A 20,524-nucleotide genomic window follows, 5' to 3' on the forward strand; every position below is an offset into this window, starting at 1 on the left:
TCTCATCAGCCGTGATCCGGGATCACCACTCACTTCCTGCATGATGGTGCTCAAACCCTTCGGCAATGCTGAGAGATGCCAGAAACGTTACAAGAACCTTTTAGCAAGGGGCCATTTCAACGTGGGGCATTGTGCTGAAAATGTTTGTCTTAGATTTTCAGAATCAAGAGTCTCTGATCAGTGCAAAAAGTATTAAAGGGGTTATATAGGAAGAGAAAACAGGTCTGCTTCCTTCCAAAAATAGTGCCCCACCTGTTCCCGGGTTGGGTGCAATATTGCTCCTGTGCCCCATTCACTTGCATGGAGCTAAGCTGAACTGAGACAACCCAAGTACAGGTACCTAAAAGAAAGCTGCCATGTTTTACTAAACCTGGACAGCCGTTGTAAGGCTAGGTTCACACTAGCATATATTGGGGCCACATGTAATGTTGTCTAATTCCATGGGCAGCACACGGCCCCATTATAGCCTGCAAGGCTATACACATGGGCCTTTTTATTTCATGGACTGAGGATCCAAGTGAAAAATAACTCTTGGCGTGTTCCATTTCTGTCCATTTTATGGATGAAAAATAGGATATGCCAATGCAGGTGAATGTGCTGTGTCCATGTATATCAGTGTCAGGTCCAATGCTAGCTACCCTTGAGGTGCAATGTGCAATTTGCAATTACGGCTAGTGTCTATCTAGCGTAAGGTAGTGGAGGAGCTCCCTGGTCACTTCACTGAAGACTGAGCACCAGCAGCCGCTTCAATGTCTTACAAGCACCAGGTAGAATCCCTGCGCCCTGCTGTGATGTAGGCTGATGCGGCTAATGTGCAATTTGCCCGAGAGGCCCGTGAGGGAAGTAGCTCCAACCCCTGGTGATGCAGCTAATGTGTCAGGAGGGACATCATAAACAAGGAGGAAACCATATAAAGTGTTGCAGTAGGCACCATTTTTGGAGAGAAGCAGCATGTGCAATGTGTACAGGAGCATTCCTTGCTGGGGTTGCCAAGCAAGGAGAACCAGAAGAATGTCTGCAGTCGGCTGAGGGCCTCATAAGATTGTAGGGGCCAAATGTAAAGGCCTGTGCAGTGGGCATTGCACATGTGGAACCACATCTATCTGATGGGAATACCCCTTTAAGCAAGCACAATATTGGGCTGAAAAACTCGGCCCTGTGAATGTAATCTAAGGACAGGCTCACATGTGCGTAATTTCATTGCGTATTACGCATGCTTGTACGCGGTGAATGGAGTCAAATGAGGCCCAAAAAGTTTTAATTCTGCCATAATCGTTGCTAGAGGAAGATCAGACAAATTGGCTGCCAATGAAGACAGGAGTGTGTTGTGTGTCCTTGATTTCTACCAGTCTGTTATTAGTGAGCAAAGTTTGGTGAGCACAATCCATAAGTGGTCTCCCAATTTTAAGCAAAAATGTTGCACCTGTCGAGAAAATCATCCAGCCATACACCCATAAGCCTAGAAACAGCGGAGCGAGTCCGTTTCAGACAAAGTCATCAGAAATCTGCCGTCAGAGCAGGCAGAGAACTTGACAGCCCGCAGCCGACGGTGTGGGAGGTTCTGCAAAAATGTTTGCGATGTTATCCTTACCGATTAGAATGGTTACTGGCCCTAAACTTGGACAACAAAGCACGGCGATGTTCTGTGAGAGTAAGCAAACTTACAGAAAGCGATGGTTTCATGGAATCTTTATACCGCGATTAGTGCGGTGACCTGAACTCAGAGTTACCATGGTACAACGTTCCCATTGATTTTAATTGGGGTTTTCAGACCTGCGCTTGAACGCGTTTGTAAAGACGCGATTTTTGAGCACTATTTGTTCTATTTTTCAGCATTTTTTAGTGCACCCCATCACCCATCACAATGATGGAGTGCGTTAAAAAGTGCTGTCAAACACTGACATATGTTCAAAAACACAGCATGAAATTGTGGTAAAATGCTGCGATTCAGAGTGGCCTTAGGGGGGGGGGGGAAAGGGACTGAACTAGCACGGGGATTGAACTAGCAACCTTCAGGTCGTGAGCGAGAGCTTAGGACTCCATACTGCCACACGAGGCCTTAGTGTTTATTAATGAAGACGCCTTCCACTTTTCGAGCACAGGTAAACGTAATGCAAGAATCTGGGGAGGGAAGACCCACATGTCTACGTGGAGCATGTGTGCGACTCCCCCAAGGTGAATGTGTTTTGCGCTATAACCTGTAGGAAAGTGTACATCGTTCACACTTTATTAATGAGAAGTAACATCTATTCTAGCAGAGAGGAATGATACATTCCTGAGAGTCTGGCCCCATGCTTACACTACATCCTCCCCACCCAAACTAATAGGCTTCTAAAGTCCTTTAGTAGGCCCCTTGGATCCAAGTGCCATGTCCTTGTACCACCTGGCTCCACAAGAAAGTTCCCCCTACCAAGTCACCACCACCACTTTTTTTCTTTGCCCTTTCTAGTTTAGCCATGGCCAAGTGGCTGTTTCATGAAGGACCCTTCTTAATGCAGGAGTCCTTGCTATGGAGTATGCGAGGGCATTTGTTATAATGATATACCCATGAGCAAAGGCACAAGATAAATGAGAAGTGACCCAAATTTGTTACTTATCACCCTTTATCTGACATACTGTCCTTATTTTTTTTAACCCTTTCACATTTTACAAATAAGACCCTGAATGCACATGTATACAGTATCATGAGTCCTTACCCCGAGTTCTCAGCTATGCTGAGCGATGCTAGTACAAAGTACTAAAAAGGATTGTATGTAAAAGCACTTTATTGTAATAAATATTTCTAGATGGGACACAATTAAATTATTCACAACCAGCAGATAGGGAAAAAAAAAACATAACATGGTCTTTCATGTGAGAAAAAAAACCTAAAAAAAACACAAAGAAAAGAAAATAAAAAAATAAAAAACTTGCAAAATTGCACATTTTTCAGCAGTAGTGCAAAGCCTTTTCTCTCCATACAATACACAAAGAACAGCTGTATCTCCTACAAGCATACTATGAGCAAAACAACTAATCGTTCTCAATTTATTTCACAGGAGGAGAGGTTTGTGAGCGTTCTGATGTTCCATCCGCCCGTGGTCTTCAGGGTGGACCAGGTCTGTGACCCATAGACAATGTTGGCATAATTCCTGAGCTATACAGTAGCAAGGCTTACATTCGTCATCGATAAAATAGCTGCCCTTTCCTTAAAGAAACCGTTTTCATGGATGATTCTTCTACAATCCGGTTTCTCTATCTGATGTTAGGGTTACTAATAGAGGATTTGTCTTAAAACTAGTACAAAAGGCAAGTGAGAGCGTACGCTCACAGCAGCCAATCACAATGAGATTTTTATAACCCGCCTTAAGAGAAGCTTCAATCTGACCGGCTGCTGGGGACAAGTTCCAGCTTTATTTTGCATACAACATCTTATTGGTAAAACCTTAAAGGGGTTGAATGAAGATTACAAGTTATCCCCCGTCTGTATGATAGGGGATAACTGGATCAATGGGGGTCTCACGGCTGATCAAGAATAGGGGACCGGATGTCAAAAGTGCTGGTCGAGCATACATGGTCGGCACTCTGTTCATGTCAATGGGGCTGATAGCAAGCCCTCAATGTATCTCCGCAGCCCCATTGAAAATGAATGAAGTGTGATTAGCGCTCTATTCAGTCTCCTCCTCACTGAGGGGGGTGCAGTAACCCCAGAGTGAGGAGGACATTAGACACCGGATCCCCATTGACTAGTTCAGTTGGAGTCTCAGCAGTAAGGACCCCGTCAAATGGCAAATCCCCCCTTTACCCCCATCATGTAGATACAGGATAACTTGTATTCTTGGTACAAGCCCTTTAATTCTTGGGAGATCCGAAAATGGGAAGTTATTGCTCGAGAGTATTATATTTAACTAAGAGGCCGGTCCAGTTTCACATAATGGAGTTTTGCAACTTTGTAATATACTTTGCGTTTCAAATTCCTTCCATTTTATAGCTTTCTGCTTGCAATCAATTAATGGAAACAGGCGTACAGGCAAAGATTAAAAATCTATACTGAGCCAATACTTCTTCCAGGTGGATCTAGGCAAACATCAGTAAGCCTATACACATCACAAGCTCTTGTGCTGTTGGTTGGGTACATTATATATTAGTGCAGATGCTTCTTAGGGCCCATTTAGACAGCCGTAATTTTCTGCCCATGTATTCCACAGACCCATAACAATGTATATAAAGAGAATGCAGCAGATAGTGACAACCTTGAACTTAACTCCGTTTGTGGTTGGGGATTGGCCACCTGTGACCAATCACTACTGTGATGCACTCAATACTGCCGTTATTGGTTGCTTTGTGCCTGTTTTTCATGGGCACAACACAGACATGGCTGCGTAAATACACATTAGAGAATACCGACCCAAGGTACCACATTGGAAAAAAAAAAAAAAAAAATCAATAATACATGGCTCATTTTTGGGTGAGAATGAGACATGAAATGTGCAGTGTCTCGCACAACATACAGATAGGCTGTCCATGTGTTGAGCGAGTTGCATCCAAGAGTCTTGGACATAACTAGCACTGGCCTGTGTATATCCGGGAAATCCTTAGGGAAATTCTTCATGGGCACTAGAGACTCTTCTCCTCCTTCTGGGGAAGAGCCATTACTATCAGGCCAAAGAACAGACTACTTTTGCTTGCAGTGGACTGCAGAGACTGGACCCAATCCTAGTAAGGCTGGGCTCACACGAGTGCAACTTGTGGCGTGCTACCCCTGAGACGCGCAGCAAGTACACACTGACTTGGAGACTGGTGGCACGCAGCAAGTACGCCATGTACACATGTGTAATACACGCCAAGATAGAACATGCTGCGATTTTTCTTGCACACGTATTTTGCTCAATTCGTGTTAGTGGCAACATGGCAGCCTATGGGAAATTGGTAGAGAGTATTCTGCATCACCTGTGCACTAAATACGCTGTGACAACACACCTTAAGCTCAGATCAGGTTATATCAGGTTCCCACCATCTGTATGCAAATAGAGGTTTTGAATCTGATGACCGCAAACAGATTTTTTTTTAATCACAAGGAATTGAAAACAAAGTATATTAGGAAGTTGCATATGTGATCAGATAATTAAAATTTAGTTGCATAAAATCCCCTAAAAGCCTATTTTTTTTTCACGTGTTTGTGTTTTGTTTTTTTTTATTTGCTCTAATTTAATACATATATTTATTCAGGTGCCTTTCAAGCGCTATAGAGAAAAGCGAAGGCCATACCCAGGGAGAATGCTGCACTTTTACAACAAGAGGGGCACAGTTTCTTCAGTGCGTAATATAAACCTACTTTGACGTGGGGCAAAAACCCCGAAGCAGCTGTCTGTAGATGGTTCTTTCCATCTGGAGGAGGTTCTGGTTTGGCTTCTACTCCCAATTATTGTTATAAGGCCTGTTAGAAGGGAGCTTTCCTACAAGTCAATGTGGAACTGCCGCGGCATTGTTACATCGCCCATTTGCATAGCGCTTATGGAGAATGTCACATATACAAGCAGTTTTGTATGCAGTAGGTTTTCACTATAGACTTTAAAGTAACATCAGTCCAAAAAAGAAAAAGAAAAGCCACGAAGAACGCAGCAACACTTTACAAATCCAGCCTAAACGATACGTTCCAATATCCGTCAGACTTAAAATCTTGATCTTTAGCAAAGCTAAAGGAAAGAGGCCCGAAATATATAAATATACATCTTTATTCTCCTAGTTGGACTTTGCACACTTCCAGCAAGTCATCTAACACTGCTTTGAACTATTGCAGGTGAAGCCGGGGCCTCTGCACATCCTTCTAGGCTTGCAAACCATCAAATTTCTTGAAGTAGCACTCATTCTAAGAAGATTCATTAGAAAGCTGGAGTCCACAGGGCAAGATCAGAGGTCTGGTGTGCGTCCGTTCCGGTTAGAAGTCTACTTCATCCGAGTCTGTGGATGTGCCGGTGCTCTTAGAATCGTCGGTATTCTGCTTCCAGACAAAGCGATAATTGTCCTCCAGTTGTTGCTGTCGCTTCTGTTCTTTGTGAGCATCTTCTGACCCTTGTATCTAAAGGCAAGGAACAAACACTGAGGTGGACGCACTCTAGAGCTGATCTGGTAAACTTCGCAATAATAAAGTGGGAGTTTACTGAAAAAGTAGCAGTTTACATTTACATGAGACATTTTGGACCTTGTGCATTAACAGTTTGCAATCTAATTTTGGATTCAGGGCTTCCTAGGGGGCTTTCTCTTTCTGCCATTATACAATGGCACCATCTGCTGTCTAGAGCCTGTACTGCGGTATGGAACATGCTGGAGAGCCCTCCCCCCCCCCCCCCCCACCCGAGAACAGAGTGGCCAGTAATATACAGTAAGAACACCCTGTCGGACATCTTCCGACATCAAAGCTGCACAGCCTTTAATCGGAATGTCTTCAAATGTCAGACAGTGGATTGGAAAGGGTTAAACAAGCAAGAAGTTTCCCATAAGACTTAATCAGGTCTTTTCAATCAGTTCCAATGGAATTCGACTGGCTGTACTCTTATATGTGATTAGTTTTCCTCCATTCATTAACTATCTTCAGTAGCGGACCACCTCTGTTTCTACCCTTCACAATGACGACCCCCCCTAAGAAAAAAAAGGTGACTTTTCTATATTCTTCTATTGCAAAACCACTCGGAAGAGAAAGACAGCTTCTTTAAGAAGCTCTCTGCCTCATCCACTGGTACTCTGCATGATGGCTAGATGACAAATGTTTGCAGTTAACCCTTTCCAATCCCCTGTCTGACGTCCAAAGATATTACGATTTAAGGCTGTACAGCTCCGATGTTGGAGGACGTCTGTCGGGGTTCTCTTACTGTATATTGCCAGCCTCTCTACTTTCGGAGCCTATCCAACATGTCACCTCATGCAGTACTGGCTTCAGCCAGCATATAGCGCCATTGTAGAACAGCAGAAAAAAAGAAAGCCCCCTAGGAAAACCAGGATGCAAATTGGATTTGAAAGGGTTAATTCCATTATTTTGCTCCATGATATTGCTGATTCCTTACGATTCTGCCTGCCCACTGTACTTGCTGATCTATTGTGCGGCTACATTAGTTAGAGCTAAAAACATAATAAAGTCCAGATTCTTCGCTTTGACATGAAATTGGACAACATACTAGGTGCAACATTTGGGGTACAGCGATCGATTAAGTTTTGGGAGCAGCAAAAAAAAAAAAAAAAAAAGTTTTACTTCTAGGTGGCAGGTGTGTGTAAGCTGTGAGTGACATCGGGAAGAAAGTTAATCAAAGTCAACATAGTATGATCACCTTATGATGTTATGTAAAGGGCACAATTATTATTTTTTGTACCATCTTGATGCAAACTTGCATGAAGGCGTCAGCGATTTTGAAAATCCCAGTATAATGTTTCTGGTGACAAATCTTTCTACAATAAATTGGACTGTTGGTCAAAAGTGTGAAAATTTTCCAGCTAGTGATCGGTTTATACGGGTTGAATGAAAACCACCTTGCACGCAAGTCCTGCGGCAAGCAGAATATCAGTCCCCATAACAGAAGTCTACGGGAACAGGGGTCCTGCATGTTAAGTGCCATTAGAGTATCTTATGCTTTGCAATACATTTTGTTCCAGATTGCCATACATACCAATATGTTGAAAAATATGTCTTTCAGGTTCCTTGTATCTTCTTCTGAAAGCCAATGCCCATCTTCATCATCACCAAAACCACCGGTGAGTATCTTAATCTCTATTTTACCTGAAGGAAGAAGCACAAAAAAAAAAAAATCATGATCGTAGCCCTTATTCTCTTATTTAGACATTGGATGTGTGGGGTGGTAAGTTGTACTTTATTTTCTGCCTCTATTCATAGTCTATGACTCTAGCCAGCTACAGCTGTAGTGCGCACCCACCAGAGTCCTCACTGCTCAGTACAGCATAAGGGTGCATTCAGACGACCGTATATCGGCTCGGTTTTCACGCCCAGCCGATATACGGCGTCTTTCTGCAGGGGGAGGAGGCTGGAAGAGTCGGGAGCAGTGCCCTGAGCTCCTGCCCCCTCTCTGCCTCCTCTCCACCCCCCTGCACTATTTTCAATGAGGAGAGATGGGACAGGGCGGAGCTAATTCTCTGAACTTAGCCCCACCCCCGTCCCGCCTCCTCTCATTGCAAATAGTGCAGAGGGGCGGAGAGGAGGCAGAGAGAGGGCGGGAGCTCAGAGCACTGCTCCCGACTCTTCCAGGCTCCTCCACCTGCAGAGAGAGATCCCGTATATCGGCTGGGCGTGAAAACGTCTGAATGCACCCTAAGGGTGTCTTCACACGTAGAATATTTCAGAGCAGATCCACAGTTTTTGGTGTAGATTTGTTCAAAATCCGCACCATTTAGTGTAGATTTTGCCACAGATCCACAGACCCTTTCATTGAAAGGGTGAAGTTTGTTGTGGATTTTGCTACACATTTTTTTTCGCAGATCCACTCCATGTGAACTTACACTTGTGGTCAAACGATTTAGAACACCTCAATTTTTCCAGTTTAGTGATATTTATAATTTAATGTCTCAAATATACTTTGTTCTCTGCTTTCATTTCAAACAAGTTAGGATGAGTAAAAATGGTTTAACTTTGTTTCACCAAATTAAAGCTAGATTTTTGATTCTTCAAAGTAGGCACTTTTGGCTGATAGAACATCTTTTCACAAATCGAGGCATTCTTTCTAAATTGCATTCAGATATTGTTCAGAAATTTTTTCCCAACATTGTTGCAGAAGTTCCCACAAATATGCTGCACTTGTAGGTTTCTTTGTTTTCAACCTTCTGTCCAGTTCATCCTAAACAATCTCAATGGGGTTTGTGCAGACCATTCCAACTTCTTGTCTTCTCAAGTAGTTCTGACATCATCTTGCTGCATCATGAATCCCTGACCAACAAGGCGAACACCAGAGGGTGTTGCATGGTGTAGCAAAATACTGCAGTAGCCCTTTTTGTCCAGTGTGCCAGTCACCCTGCACATGTTGCCAACTCTGGATTACAGTTGCTCCTCCATGTTTGACAGTTGGTGCCACACACTCAGGAACCATTTCTTCAATTACTTAAATGGCATACAAGAATCCTGCATGATGTACCAAATTTTGATTTATCAATCTATAAAACCACCTTCCACTCTTCAGTAGTCCACTGGAGATGCTGCTTGCCCCAACAGGTTTTTCTTTTTTTCCCCTTTACTAATTTTGCCATCTTAGCAGTGGCTCTTACTGATACTCAACCACTCAAATCTGCAGATAGGAGTCTTCTCTTCACAGCTGAAATTGAAAAAAAATGTTCCCCTTATTAAGCTGTGCTTGAAGATTTTGAGCCATGAGGCACCAATCACACAAACTGTTGACTCAAATATTTGTCATCTCATTTTGTAGTGGCCTTTTTGTCTGCAGGTCTCTTCCTGTAAGTTTTCTTCAGTTTCCACGTGCCTTTTGATGGTACAGGAAACTGACAAAAAAGCCAAGATGGCAAGCCAAGTTTCTCTGTAGGACAGACTTACACTTCTAAGGGTTCTTATTGTCTGTCTGGTGTCTTTTTCTTGCCATTAGGAAAGCAATCAACCAATGTGCTCTGTCCTGAAGAGAAAAAAACTGTCCAAATCCTGCCCTAGAGAGTATTGTAATAATGCAGTCTGTTCCAACACTTGTTATATAGAATCAGAGGGTTTGAAAGTAATCTACAAAAGTTGAGACACCTGCACAAATACTTTGCATCCAATTTCAAACCATAATTTGCTTTCTGTGCTGCAGAGCAGCTGTCCTTGATGTGCTCCCTGAAATAAGCCCTCTGGTTACAATCAAATTTAGACTATTATTGCATTTAAAGTTAAAATTTAATATTTTTATGTTTTACTAGCTTGTGTAACTTACTTTTCAACCATTTCACGTTATTTGCTGGACTTGAACTGTGTTAATGTAAAAAAATAACTGGAAAAATTGAGGTGCTCTAAAACTTTTGACTGGTAGTGCACCCTAAAGGACAAGTACATGAACACTACTGCAAGTGAGCTACAGTGTCCTGGGAGACACAGCCAGCAGAATACAAAGCATAGAAATCATCATATTACAGAGCTCAGCTTTCCTCACTCTATTGTATCCTGCCTCCAGATACGGCCACACAAAAGTCCCCCGCCGGGTTCAGTTTATACTTAGGAGTAAATGCAGATTTTTTTTCATATACAGAGTATACAAAAAAAGGCGATTCTAAGCATTTCTGCAGTAGGATTTATCAGCCTATTCTGAACATTTTTCTTAGGTAAAAGACAGATTTCTCAGCCCCGTCTTTAGCTATGCAGTTAGGTGAACAGGGAGCTACAGCTGTGCCTGCACGGTTCTCTATTAGGCAGGCACAGCTGTTCCAACATACCAGTTTTTATTAAGAAAGGTCTCCTTTACATTTTAGATATTTTCTAGATTTGAGCGAACGTACTCTGCCGAGCTTGATGCTCGGTCAAATATTAGCATACTCGATGGTGCTCGTTACTCGAATGAGCATCAAGCCGTGTTCGACCCCGCCCCAGTTTTTGTCTCCTCCCCGCTGTGACGTGCCCGTTTTGGCCCCTCCCTGCTGCGACGCAGCGCACGTCAATGGCAAATTTTTTGTTGGGGGAGAGAATACAAACCGAGAAAGAAAAAGCTCAGCACCCGGTGTCCCACGTGCAAAAATGCTTGAGTCTCCCATTGTAGTCAATAGGGCTTGTTACTCGAGTAGAGCTGTCGAATTTTACAAAAGCTCGACTCGAATAATGCGGACCCGAGCATTTGGGTGCTCGCTCATGTCTAATATTTTCAAATCCTCCTGTGCCACAATATAAGAGATAGTGAGCTGAGGCTGTGCACCTATGTTATTGGAATAAGTGTTAATTGGATACACTTAGGTCCCCATACATGCACTATATCAAGGAATTTACATTCATAGGATTGCTAACTGCAGCGCGATATTAGGCAAATCACACACGGGAAATCTCTCACATGCGTGGTTTAAGGTGAAGGACACCGCTGTGATTTTGCATCAGGTGGAATGGATGCCGGTGCCCCTCATCATACCGTGCTGTATTACCTAATGAAGATCACCAATTGAATAAGCTTTTTGTGGGTGTTGTCTTTATGTGGGTTGGTTAGTGAATGTATGTCTTAATGCATATATAAATGTACACAATATATAATGATCAGCTTGACAAAGATTCCTATCGAGTCGAAACGTTGTTGCTTTTTTTTTTTTTTTGCTTGTCACGGACGAATAAAGGAGGTCTGTGGATATTTGCACCAAATCTGCTGCCCTTTCTCATTTATATTGGGTGCTACCATGACCTGTCTGTCCCCCCAGGCTTGTTTTATTACGGTCCTGCCCCGCTCCTCTGCTGTCACCAGATGCTGTGTAAGGAGAAGCAGTTCTGTTCTGCAGACTGCTTCTCCCCTTCACAGCGCCTGTTCCCCACAGGACCCTATGCATTGTCAGTGTCTCCGCACATGGGGTGGTGACATATATCCCCTAGATGAACTGACACACTGACAATACATAAGGTCCAGTGGGGAACGGGCACTGTGAAGGGAGAAGCTGTTTGCAGCGCAGAAGGCATCTCATGACAGTACCTGGGGACAGCGGCAGGAGAGGGACAGGAAAATAATAAAACACCCACAATGGTGGGATAAACAGATTGGAGGGCCTCAAGACGATGGAAAGTAAAATATAATGGAGACATTCATTAATACCCCGCTATATAGGAAGAGCTGTGCTACCACAAGCTGGAGTGCCCTCTTCGGCTGTGCAGTCAGGTGAAGACTGCCTCGGCCTCATCTAGCTGCATAGCTGAATAGGGGATTTGTAAGTAAAGTGTACAGAACAGGCCAATAAGACATACTGGAAGAATTTTTAATGTACAGAATAGGCGATTTGAAGCAAAGTGCAATCATTCTAAGTGACAATGAAGAACCCATTCTCTTCCCCCCTCTCCCCTCCTCCCAAATCCAAGAAAAGTGAGTGCATGGCTATACATCATACAGTACACAATAGCAGCCAAGTGAACAACTTCAACAAAGCCCAGAGACATTCAGGTATCATCTTGTAAAATTGCACTTGATTCAAGGTCCATTTACACCAAAAGATTATCGTTTGAACGAGTGAATGACGTTGGCGTTCGCTCATTCGCTCCTGCAGTCTGTTTAGATTAACAGATACGTCGTTGGCTCATTTAAACGAGAAGTCGTTCACCTTCGCTGTATAAGTGAATGAGAATGACTGAACGATCGCTATTTAAACCAAATGATTAGTGAATGAGCAAGGGAATGACGAACGAAAGGTGAAGGATTGTTTTTTTTTTATTATTTACACTAAATAATTGTTCCCTTTCATTCGTTTGGACGAGTCATTCCATCTAAAAAAGGGACGCAGAAATCCCTGTGACCCATCTGTGGACGGAACCAAACAGCGCCGGGCGGCCCACCCATTGACAATGAGGTCCGTCCGCTTTTTTGCTCGGCTTTTGGATGGGAAAAAGAAATGCATGCAACGTTTTTTCTTCCGGTATTTTTAGCCAGTTCTACAACTGAACCTCTGGCTGGAGGGTCAGACGTAGATGTGACCCCACCCTAAGAGAATTAGTTCAGAACAGAATGTAAGGAGAGAGGAGCTTCCAATCACACATAGTGGTCAGATGGAGAACGCATCCACCGGAACAGACTACATAGACCATGGTGGTGGAGACTCTTCCATGGCCCAGATTAGGCAGCAGTCACACTATACAAACTATTTACACCAAAGGGTGCCAGTAAGCATAAAAAGCCAATTACACCTGGATATTGCACGAAATGCAAGGAGCCGGAGCAGCACTCATTAGCACGAGGAGCCGGAGCGAAACTCATCAGCACGGGGAGCCTACCTTCTGCCTTCAGGCCTTCCTTTTCAAGCAGGTCTTTAACAACATTCTCAATGTGTCTCAGTTGTGGGTTTTCGCTGCTCATTTCCTTTCTTTCGGGATGCTCAGAGCTGCCCCGTCGTATCTTTGTGACCCTGACTTTTACACGGCCATCCGAACGGTCATCTAATGTGAAGAAAGCGATAGGAAAGTTTAAACCCATCAACTTACTTTTAGAAATAACAGATGTAAAATGGGTCGAGTGGGTGATGGCCGTTCGGGGAGAGTCAAGGGGACGTTGGGGAACGTTTACACCAAAAGATTGTTTGAACGAGCGAATGACGTTAACAGTTAGTTCGTTCAACCAGTTTCGACAGGCAGATACATCGTTGGCTCATTCAAAGAAGAAATCACGCACATTTGCTGTATAAGTGAATAAGAATGACTGAACGAGCGCTGTTTAAACTGAATGATAAGTGAACGAGCCAACGATAGTTTCTATGCCTGCATAAACCGGACGAATGAAAAGTGAATGATTACTGTTCGTTGGCGGCGTTTAGCCCAAATAAATGAAAGTGAATGATAATCGTTCCGTCTAAAAGGGCCTTAAAGCTGCGCAACACAAGTCAGACAGGAGAGACACTGCCAGCAAGTAGAAGAAGAGAGGAGGTTAAGGAAAGGAAGACCTGAAAGCACAATTATAAGCGACCAATGCTCCACCAATCCAGAACAAAGTGGCACAAAAAATATCCCCAAAAACATCATGAATTCACGGTATCATGCTGCCCAACCCATCAACCAATAAGACCATTGTGCGCTACTGCTCACCAACCTAAAAACAAAGCCATAATGACAAGATTTACCTATAACCTGAGTACAACCCAGACACAACAACCTAAAAAGACAGAAGACCGACAAAGCCCGAGGAGAGGATTTCATGTATGATCCCACTATTTACAACCAGCGGTAACGTATTACAGTCACTGACCCATCTCCATCACTCAGAACACCAATTCATTTGACAACCCCAGAATGGATCCAGGAATGCAAAGTACTGGTCGAATACATTCCTGCCATTTACGAACAGGACTTTGGTGAACGCTAGACCGGAGTACCAAATAGTAGATCAATTACAAACTTGTAACAAGGAGTGAAGACCCATTGAGTAACGGAACACAACAAGAAAAGGAAAGCAGAGGGGAGAAGAGAATCATTTTACAGAAAGCGAACACTTAGGGCTCATGTTCACAGGCGGGTTGGATTCCACATGTGGGAGACTGCAGCGGAATTAGCCCCTGCTCGCGGCAGAGGACCCCGCTTACCTATCTGGGTCTTTTTCCCTACTGTGGGTGTGTGCAGAAGTGCCGTCCGGCGCACATGCGCAATAGGTTTTTGTTTTTTTTCAAACTCCTGCTTTCTCATGGATCGGACAACTTCCATTGACTTCATTGGAAGCCGTCCATGCGGCAACTGCATTGAAATGGAGTATGCTGTGATTTGATTTCCGCACCCAAAGGGTACGCAAATCCGCATGCTTTAATTCAGTTGCGGACGCTCATGTTTCCCTATGGGTGCCCCACGTGGATTCTGCAATTCAAATCCGCCTGTGGACATTGGGCTTTAGGGTCCTTGTACACGGGAGGACTGTTGAGCTTAGTCACCCTACAGCTGTCCCAAGAGTTATCGCTCCTGTGCTTTCACATAGGAGAGACGATCACTCACTTGGGGACAGAGCGGGCCAGATTGCTCTTCTGGCTGCCCACCTCCATTCACAGTAAACCGGCAGCTGATTGATGAAGGACTGACTGTTTACACAGGCCGACAGAGGAAGTAAAAGTTTTAACAAGGTTTCTGCAGGTTAACTTTTTTCCCCTAAAAATGAGGGGGAAGGACTTTGACCTCATTGGGTTTTTTTGGCCTTCCTCTGGATCAGCATTGTAGGATAATAGACTGAACTGGATGGACAAGTCTTTTATCAGCCATACACACTGTTACTGCGGTGTGACAGAACTTGGTTTACAGGAGAGCTAAAAACCAATTCTCTCACTTGCCCGGTCAGGTCCAAGGCACGCACGCACGCACTTTTGAACGATTACTTGGGAGAGTATTGAAAAATGTAAATACACCCTTACAAAACTGAGAGAAAGGGAAGGAGAAGACTTAACCCTTTCCAATCCAATTTTGGACTCAGGGTTTCCCAAGGCTCTCTCTTTTTGCTGTTATACTACGGTGCCATCTGCTGGCTAAAGCCAGTGTGTGAGCCGTGGAGAGGGTCCGACAGCGGAGTGGCTGGCAATAGACGGTGAGAATACCCTGTTGGACGTCTACTGACATTGGAGCTCTACAAAACTTCAGTCAGAATGTAGGAAGATATCAGACAGTCGATTGGAAAGTGTTAAAACTTGCCAGTTACACACTTAATTTCTGCATTTCTGGTAAAATAAACCTTTCCATCTGTCTATGGAAGGATTGATCTTCATGTTTGAACCTCATTTTACAAAAATTTAGATTTAATTTTTTTTTAGATTTATATATATTTCTACAACATATTAAGTAGCCAAGTAAAATAAAACGCAATACAAAACTTGTCTCCACAGCTGTATTCACAATTCTGTCTTCTGGGAATCCGTTCTCGCAACACTGAACGACCAATCATAAGCAATCGATCTACTGTTTGTCGTTCAGTTGCTGGCAACTTTTACACTTAAAGGGGTTGTCCCGCGCCGAAACGGGTTTTTTTTTTTTTTTTCAATAGCCCCCCCGTTCGGCGCGAGACAAACCCGATGCAGAGGTTTAAAAAAAAAAAAAAAACGGATAGTACTTACCCGAATCCCCACGCTCCGGTGACTTCTTACTTACCTTGCGAAGATGGCCGCCGGGATCTTCACCCTCGGTGGACCGCAGGTCTTCTGTGCGGTCCATTGCCGATTCCAGCCTCCTGATTGGCTGGAATCGGCACACGTGACGGGGCGGAGCTACGAGGAGCAGCTCTCCAGCACGAGCGGCCCCATTCAGAAGGGAGAAGACCGGACTGCGCAAGCGCGTCTAATCGGGCGATTAGACGCTGAAAATTAGACGGCACCATGGAGACGGGGACGCCAGCAACGGAACAGGTAAGTGAATAACTTCTGTATGGCTCATAATTAATGCACAATGTACATTACAAAGTGCATTAATATGGCCATACAGAAGTGTATACCCCCACTTGCTGCCGCGGGACAAACCCTTTAATGATATTTGCTTAGTGTACTGCAATGCAGCGATAAACTGAATGATAGGTAGAGCGTGTAAGAAGGGGCCCACTACTGTGCATTTACGGTTACACTTATTTTATATATAGTATCAATGTACAACAAATATGCATAAGTTAGGCTACCTGCACACATGGAGTATTAGCTGTAGAGTGTCAAACTGAAAATCCACAGCATACCAAAGCACCAGTCAAGTACAGAATCAATGGTTGTTGCTGACCAGAACATGTGACAGCTGCAGCCAATCACTGGCTATAGAAGGTCACTGCTGTGGCCAGCGATTGGCTGCAGCAGTCACATGTCCTACTCAGCAGCAACCAGGGAGTACAGAGGGGTCGTGAAGCAATGTTAGCTCTTGAGTAAACCCCTTTAAGAAAAAGCATCCTTTAAGTTTAGTTTGTGGTCTTTGAAACTTAGAGGATTTGTCTGTTTTAGTAACCACTTGTATTCTTGAAACAATTCTGTAGTCTTTGAACTTTTCGTTGTGCCGCTCTGTTATTCTACCTTGAACGTTATGAATAAATTGACAACTGGGCGTTAGCATTTGGGGGGCACTGACCGTATCAAATTGTGCAGGGGCACACCTTTGTTGTTATTCCTCCTAGAAAGTTACGGTTAACCTCTTAGTGACCAGGCTATCGTGTTTTTTACGTTCTGCAGCTGCAGGACATGTACGAAGGGAGATCGCGCGGCGATCTCCATCCATACATCGCAACTGCCAGCTGTTTTACAGCAGACACCCGGTGGCAACAACTCCGATAAGCAATGCAGCTCATAGGAGCTATTAACCCTTTAAATGCAGTACATTATATGGTACATTAAATAGTACCATTGAAAAAATACAACTCGTCACGCAAAAAACAAGCCCTCATACAGTGACGTCGATGGAAAAATAGAGTTATGTTTTGTTTGTCTTTTTAAAGGGGGAGGGTGGGGAAGGAAAAAAAGAAAACTGTCACTTCTCAAAGTAACAGCTCCGTGCAGTGTTCCAATACTGGGGCATCTAGTAAATTACATGTCGGACAGCTTGTTCACATCCTAGACTGCGCTATAGGAGGAAGGACGAATTCTGTAGGGGCCACAGGCAAAGCTATAAGCCTGAAGATAAAACTGTAGAACCCAGCACTGGTCTTTACAAGAGCAGGAAGCTTGATTACATTATGCTACAATCAGCATCAGGGCAGAACTGAAGATTGCAGGGAGACATTTACGCAATTCAGTCCAAACGCGTGTTGCTGAGTCATAGAGCAATGTTACACACATCCTGTTCCACAGGCGCTAATCACTGATTAAACAGTTGTACCCTGTAAACGCACGAAGCCCAAATCTAAATGTAGACGAGCCGGGATCTGTTAGATACCACCGCCAAAACGCCTCATGCACATGGGCGGATGCAATTCCGATCAGTGAAAAAAAAAAAAAAAAAAATGCATGGTTCTCACTGTGTGTATATATATCCCCAATGTTGATCCATGCTATATGTGTATTCAGTGTGAAAAAAAAAAAACACCCCACAAAATAAAAAACAAAAAACACACACACACACACACACACACACACACACACAGTCTTCTGGCAACATAATAAAAGACACAGTGAATATGCGTATAACTGTATTTGCTGCATTTTTGTGTGATCCCATAGATTTCAAAAGGCGAATATATCGTAATTTGTGCCGCAATTGATTTAATTTTTTTTCCTTTTAAAACACTAGTTTAAAAAAAAAAAAGTCTAATGTTAGCAATTTCCCTAAGGGCACCTTCAGACAACCATATTTTAGCACAGTTCTCACTGGCGCAAAAAAAAAAAATATAGGATCTGCTATATTTTGCGCACCAAAGAGCCCCATAAAGGAATTGGGGCAACCCGCACACACCGGCACCTTGTTTGGCTTAACAGCCATTTAAACCAGGGCTGATTTTCCCCAGACTAGTGGTGCATGTGTAAGTACGCACAGTATTGTGCAGACGTGCACGCAAGGTACCCTCATTGTACAAAAAAAGTTGTGCTGGAGCGAGTGATTGGCTGCAGCAAGCGGTGATGCCCTGTACACTTGCTGACTGCAACCAGTAAGCACAGAGCTGCGACATGGGTGACGTGCGGAGCCAAGAGAGAAGAGTCGTAAGCCTGTTTGTCATTTTCCATCACGGGGCCTATGTTTTTTCTGGGGAAAAAAAACCAAAATTCTCGGACAACCCCTTTAAACCACATTTTATAGTCACTAAACAAATGGTGATCGGTAAGAGAGCCGACATAGCTCAATTCAAGAGTGAATACTGAAGGCAAAGGTTTAAGATTTGGTAGGGATCTCTGTGATTATAACATTATATAAAGGGAGCAGCCCATTCTAAAGAGGCAATGGAATGGAAGCTGAACTATTGCTATTATTTGATTTTTTATGCCAAACACTGCAAGTTCAAGTCCCCAAGGGAGACTAAAAAGTAAAAAAAAATTATATATATATATATTATATTATATAGTAAAACTATCACACATTTGGCAGCACCATTGCCATAAAAGTCAGATCAAAATAATGCTTTACGCTCACCATGCAGGATGGCTAATCATCAAAAAAAAAAAAAAAAATCATAATTATATATTTTACACAAAGCCAGAATTGTGCTTTTTGGTCCCCCCTTCTCCAAAACAAAACGTAGTCAGGTGTGATTAAAAAGCTATATGTACTCCAAAAAAACGTACCAATAGAAATCCCAGGTCATCAACAAAGAACAACCCCATCAAATGGGAAGAAAAGATATGGTGTTCAGAAGATGGCGACAGAATTTTTTTTTTTTTCATTTGATTTTGATAAAAGTAGTACAAAATGAAAAAGTATAAATAAATTCGGTATTTTCGTAATCATATTGACCCACAGAACAAAGTAGTCAGTGCGTATGTCGTAAAAAAAAAAAAAAAAAAAAAGCCCCACCCCTCCCCAGAAGATAATGAAATTATCCCTTTTAGCCCTTTTCACTCCACTGAGAAAAGGTTTAAAGTTTTTCAGTACATTGAGTCAGGAAAGATTTATTTCCACCACATGGGCTAAATTGGCATCTGCCTCATTGTGTTTTTTTTTTTCCTTCCTCTGGATTAACGAAGGAGGCTGGAAACAGGCTGAACTAGATGGACATTGTTTCCTTTCAGGCAAACATACTATGTTATATGTACATCAATATTAGGTTATATGGTACATTAATTCGTACCATTGAAAAATACAACTGGTCCTGCAAAAAACAAGCCCTCAGACCGCTACATTGATGGAAAAAACAAAGGATTAAGAGTAGGAAGGGTATTCTGGTTAGTGGCTATAAATTTAAAGCACTGGAACCACCACCAATCCAGAGAACGGGAAAGGAGGGGGGGGGGGTACCCTACACCCGTCCTCCTCATTTCCGGGTTTCTTTTCCCATGTCAATTACTGCCACTCCACTTCGTGTCAATGGGACTGCCAGAGATCGTGTATGCAGAACAGGATGTGGGGTTTAGTTTGGTTATATCCTGCCATGAGCGAGGACCGTGTGCGAACTGAACCATGCCAGTGTCTCGGATCTAGTAATAATGGATATGGTAGTTTATGGCGGTTATGGTAAGGACGAGTCCGAGTTTATTATTTTACGGCTGAAGCCGACTTGTGAAATACAGAAGTTACAGGGTCACTTGGTACGGCCGCACATTATGCCACCTACCAGTTGGAGCTTTGGCGTCAGGATCGTCGTCGTCTGCTGTGTCCACCTCATTGCTCTCCGCAGCCGATGTCTCTTCTCCCTTCTCCGCGGCCGCACTATCCAGTTTGTCTATCAACTTATTCAACGTTGTGGCAAGCGATTTTGAGGCTTGTTTTCTATCAAATTCGCCCTTCAGACCTTCCGTCTCCAACTCTTCCCGAGCCTACAACATTAAGATGGAATAGTCTCAAGGAGCTCGACATACTGAAAGACAACGGACATAGTTCTAATCTACGCACTAGAGAATACTGAAAAGATCATAGAACAACTCAAAGAAATTAGTACCCATCCCAAATACCAATCAGAAAGTGAAAAATAAGACGGACAGCAGCATCTGTAAGTACTAATAAATGAATCCCTGGAGTCAATCACACATTACTTTAAAAAGGGTTGTCCAGGTGTAAACCACTTAATGCCAACTGTTGGGGGATTCCCGCTGATCAGCTATTCACCAAGACAGAGCAGATTTCTGCATGCAGCAGATGGCTCTGTTCTCGCTGCAGTGGCCAGGCATGGTATTACAGGCAAAACTCCCAATCACTTCAATGGTAACACTGCCTACAATACCAATCCTGGCCACTGCAGGTGGAATGGAGCTGTTTCCTGCACAAAGACGCTCAGTATACAAGCATACCAATTTAAAAAACATTCTTGAAGTGGATGTGCTGGAA

At 43.4% G+C, this 20,524-nt stretch overlaps 1 protein-coding gene across 2 annotated transcripts in view; it reads right to left on the reverse strand.

Annotated features, from left to right (window-relative positions):
- Positions 1-2,750: 2,750 nt before the first annotated feature.
- The window catches only part of OS9 (OS9 endoplasmic reticulum lectin), a 42,851-nt gene continuing 25,077 nt past the window's right edge, over positions 2,751-20,524 (reverse strand). The window contains exons 12-15 of one of the 2 annotated variants that reach the window (XM_066584406.1): positions 19,815-20,016; positions 12,902-13,063; positions 7,638-7,747; positions 2,751-6,058 (exon numbers count right to left, since the gene is read on the reverse strand). In XM_066584406.1, coding sequence (XP_066440503.1) covers positions 5,918-6,058; positions 7,638-7,747; positions 12,902-13,063; positions 19,815-20,016 — 615 coding nt within the window. In that variant the 3' untranslated portion in view covers positions 2,751-5,917. The remainder of the gene's footprint in view (positions 6,059-7,637; positions 7,748-12,901; positions 13,064-19,814; positions 20,017-20,524) is intronic. The other variant, XM_066584407.1, reaches the window with a different exon arrangement.

This window comes from Eleutherodactylus coqui, chromosome 1, assembly GCF_035609145.1.
Source record: "Eleutherodactylus coqui strain aEleCoq1 chromosome 1, aEleCoq1.hap1, whole genome shotgun sequence".
Taxonomy (NCBI): domain Eukaryota; kingdom Metazoa; phylum Chordata; class Amphibia; order Anura; family Eleutherodactylidae; genus Eleutherodactylus; species Eleutherodactylus coqui.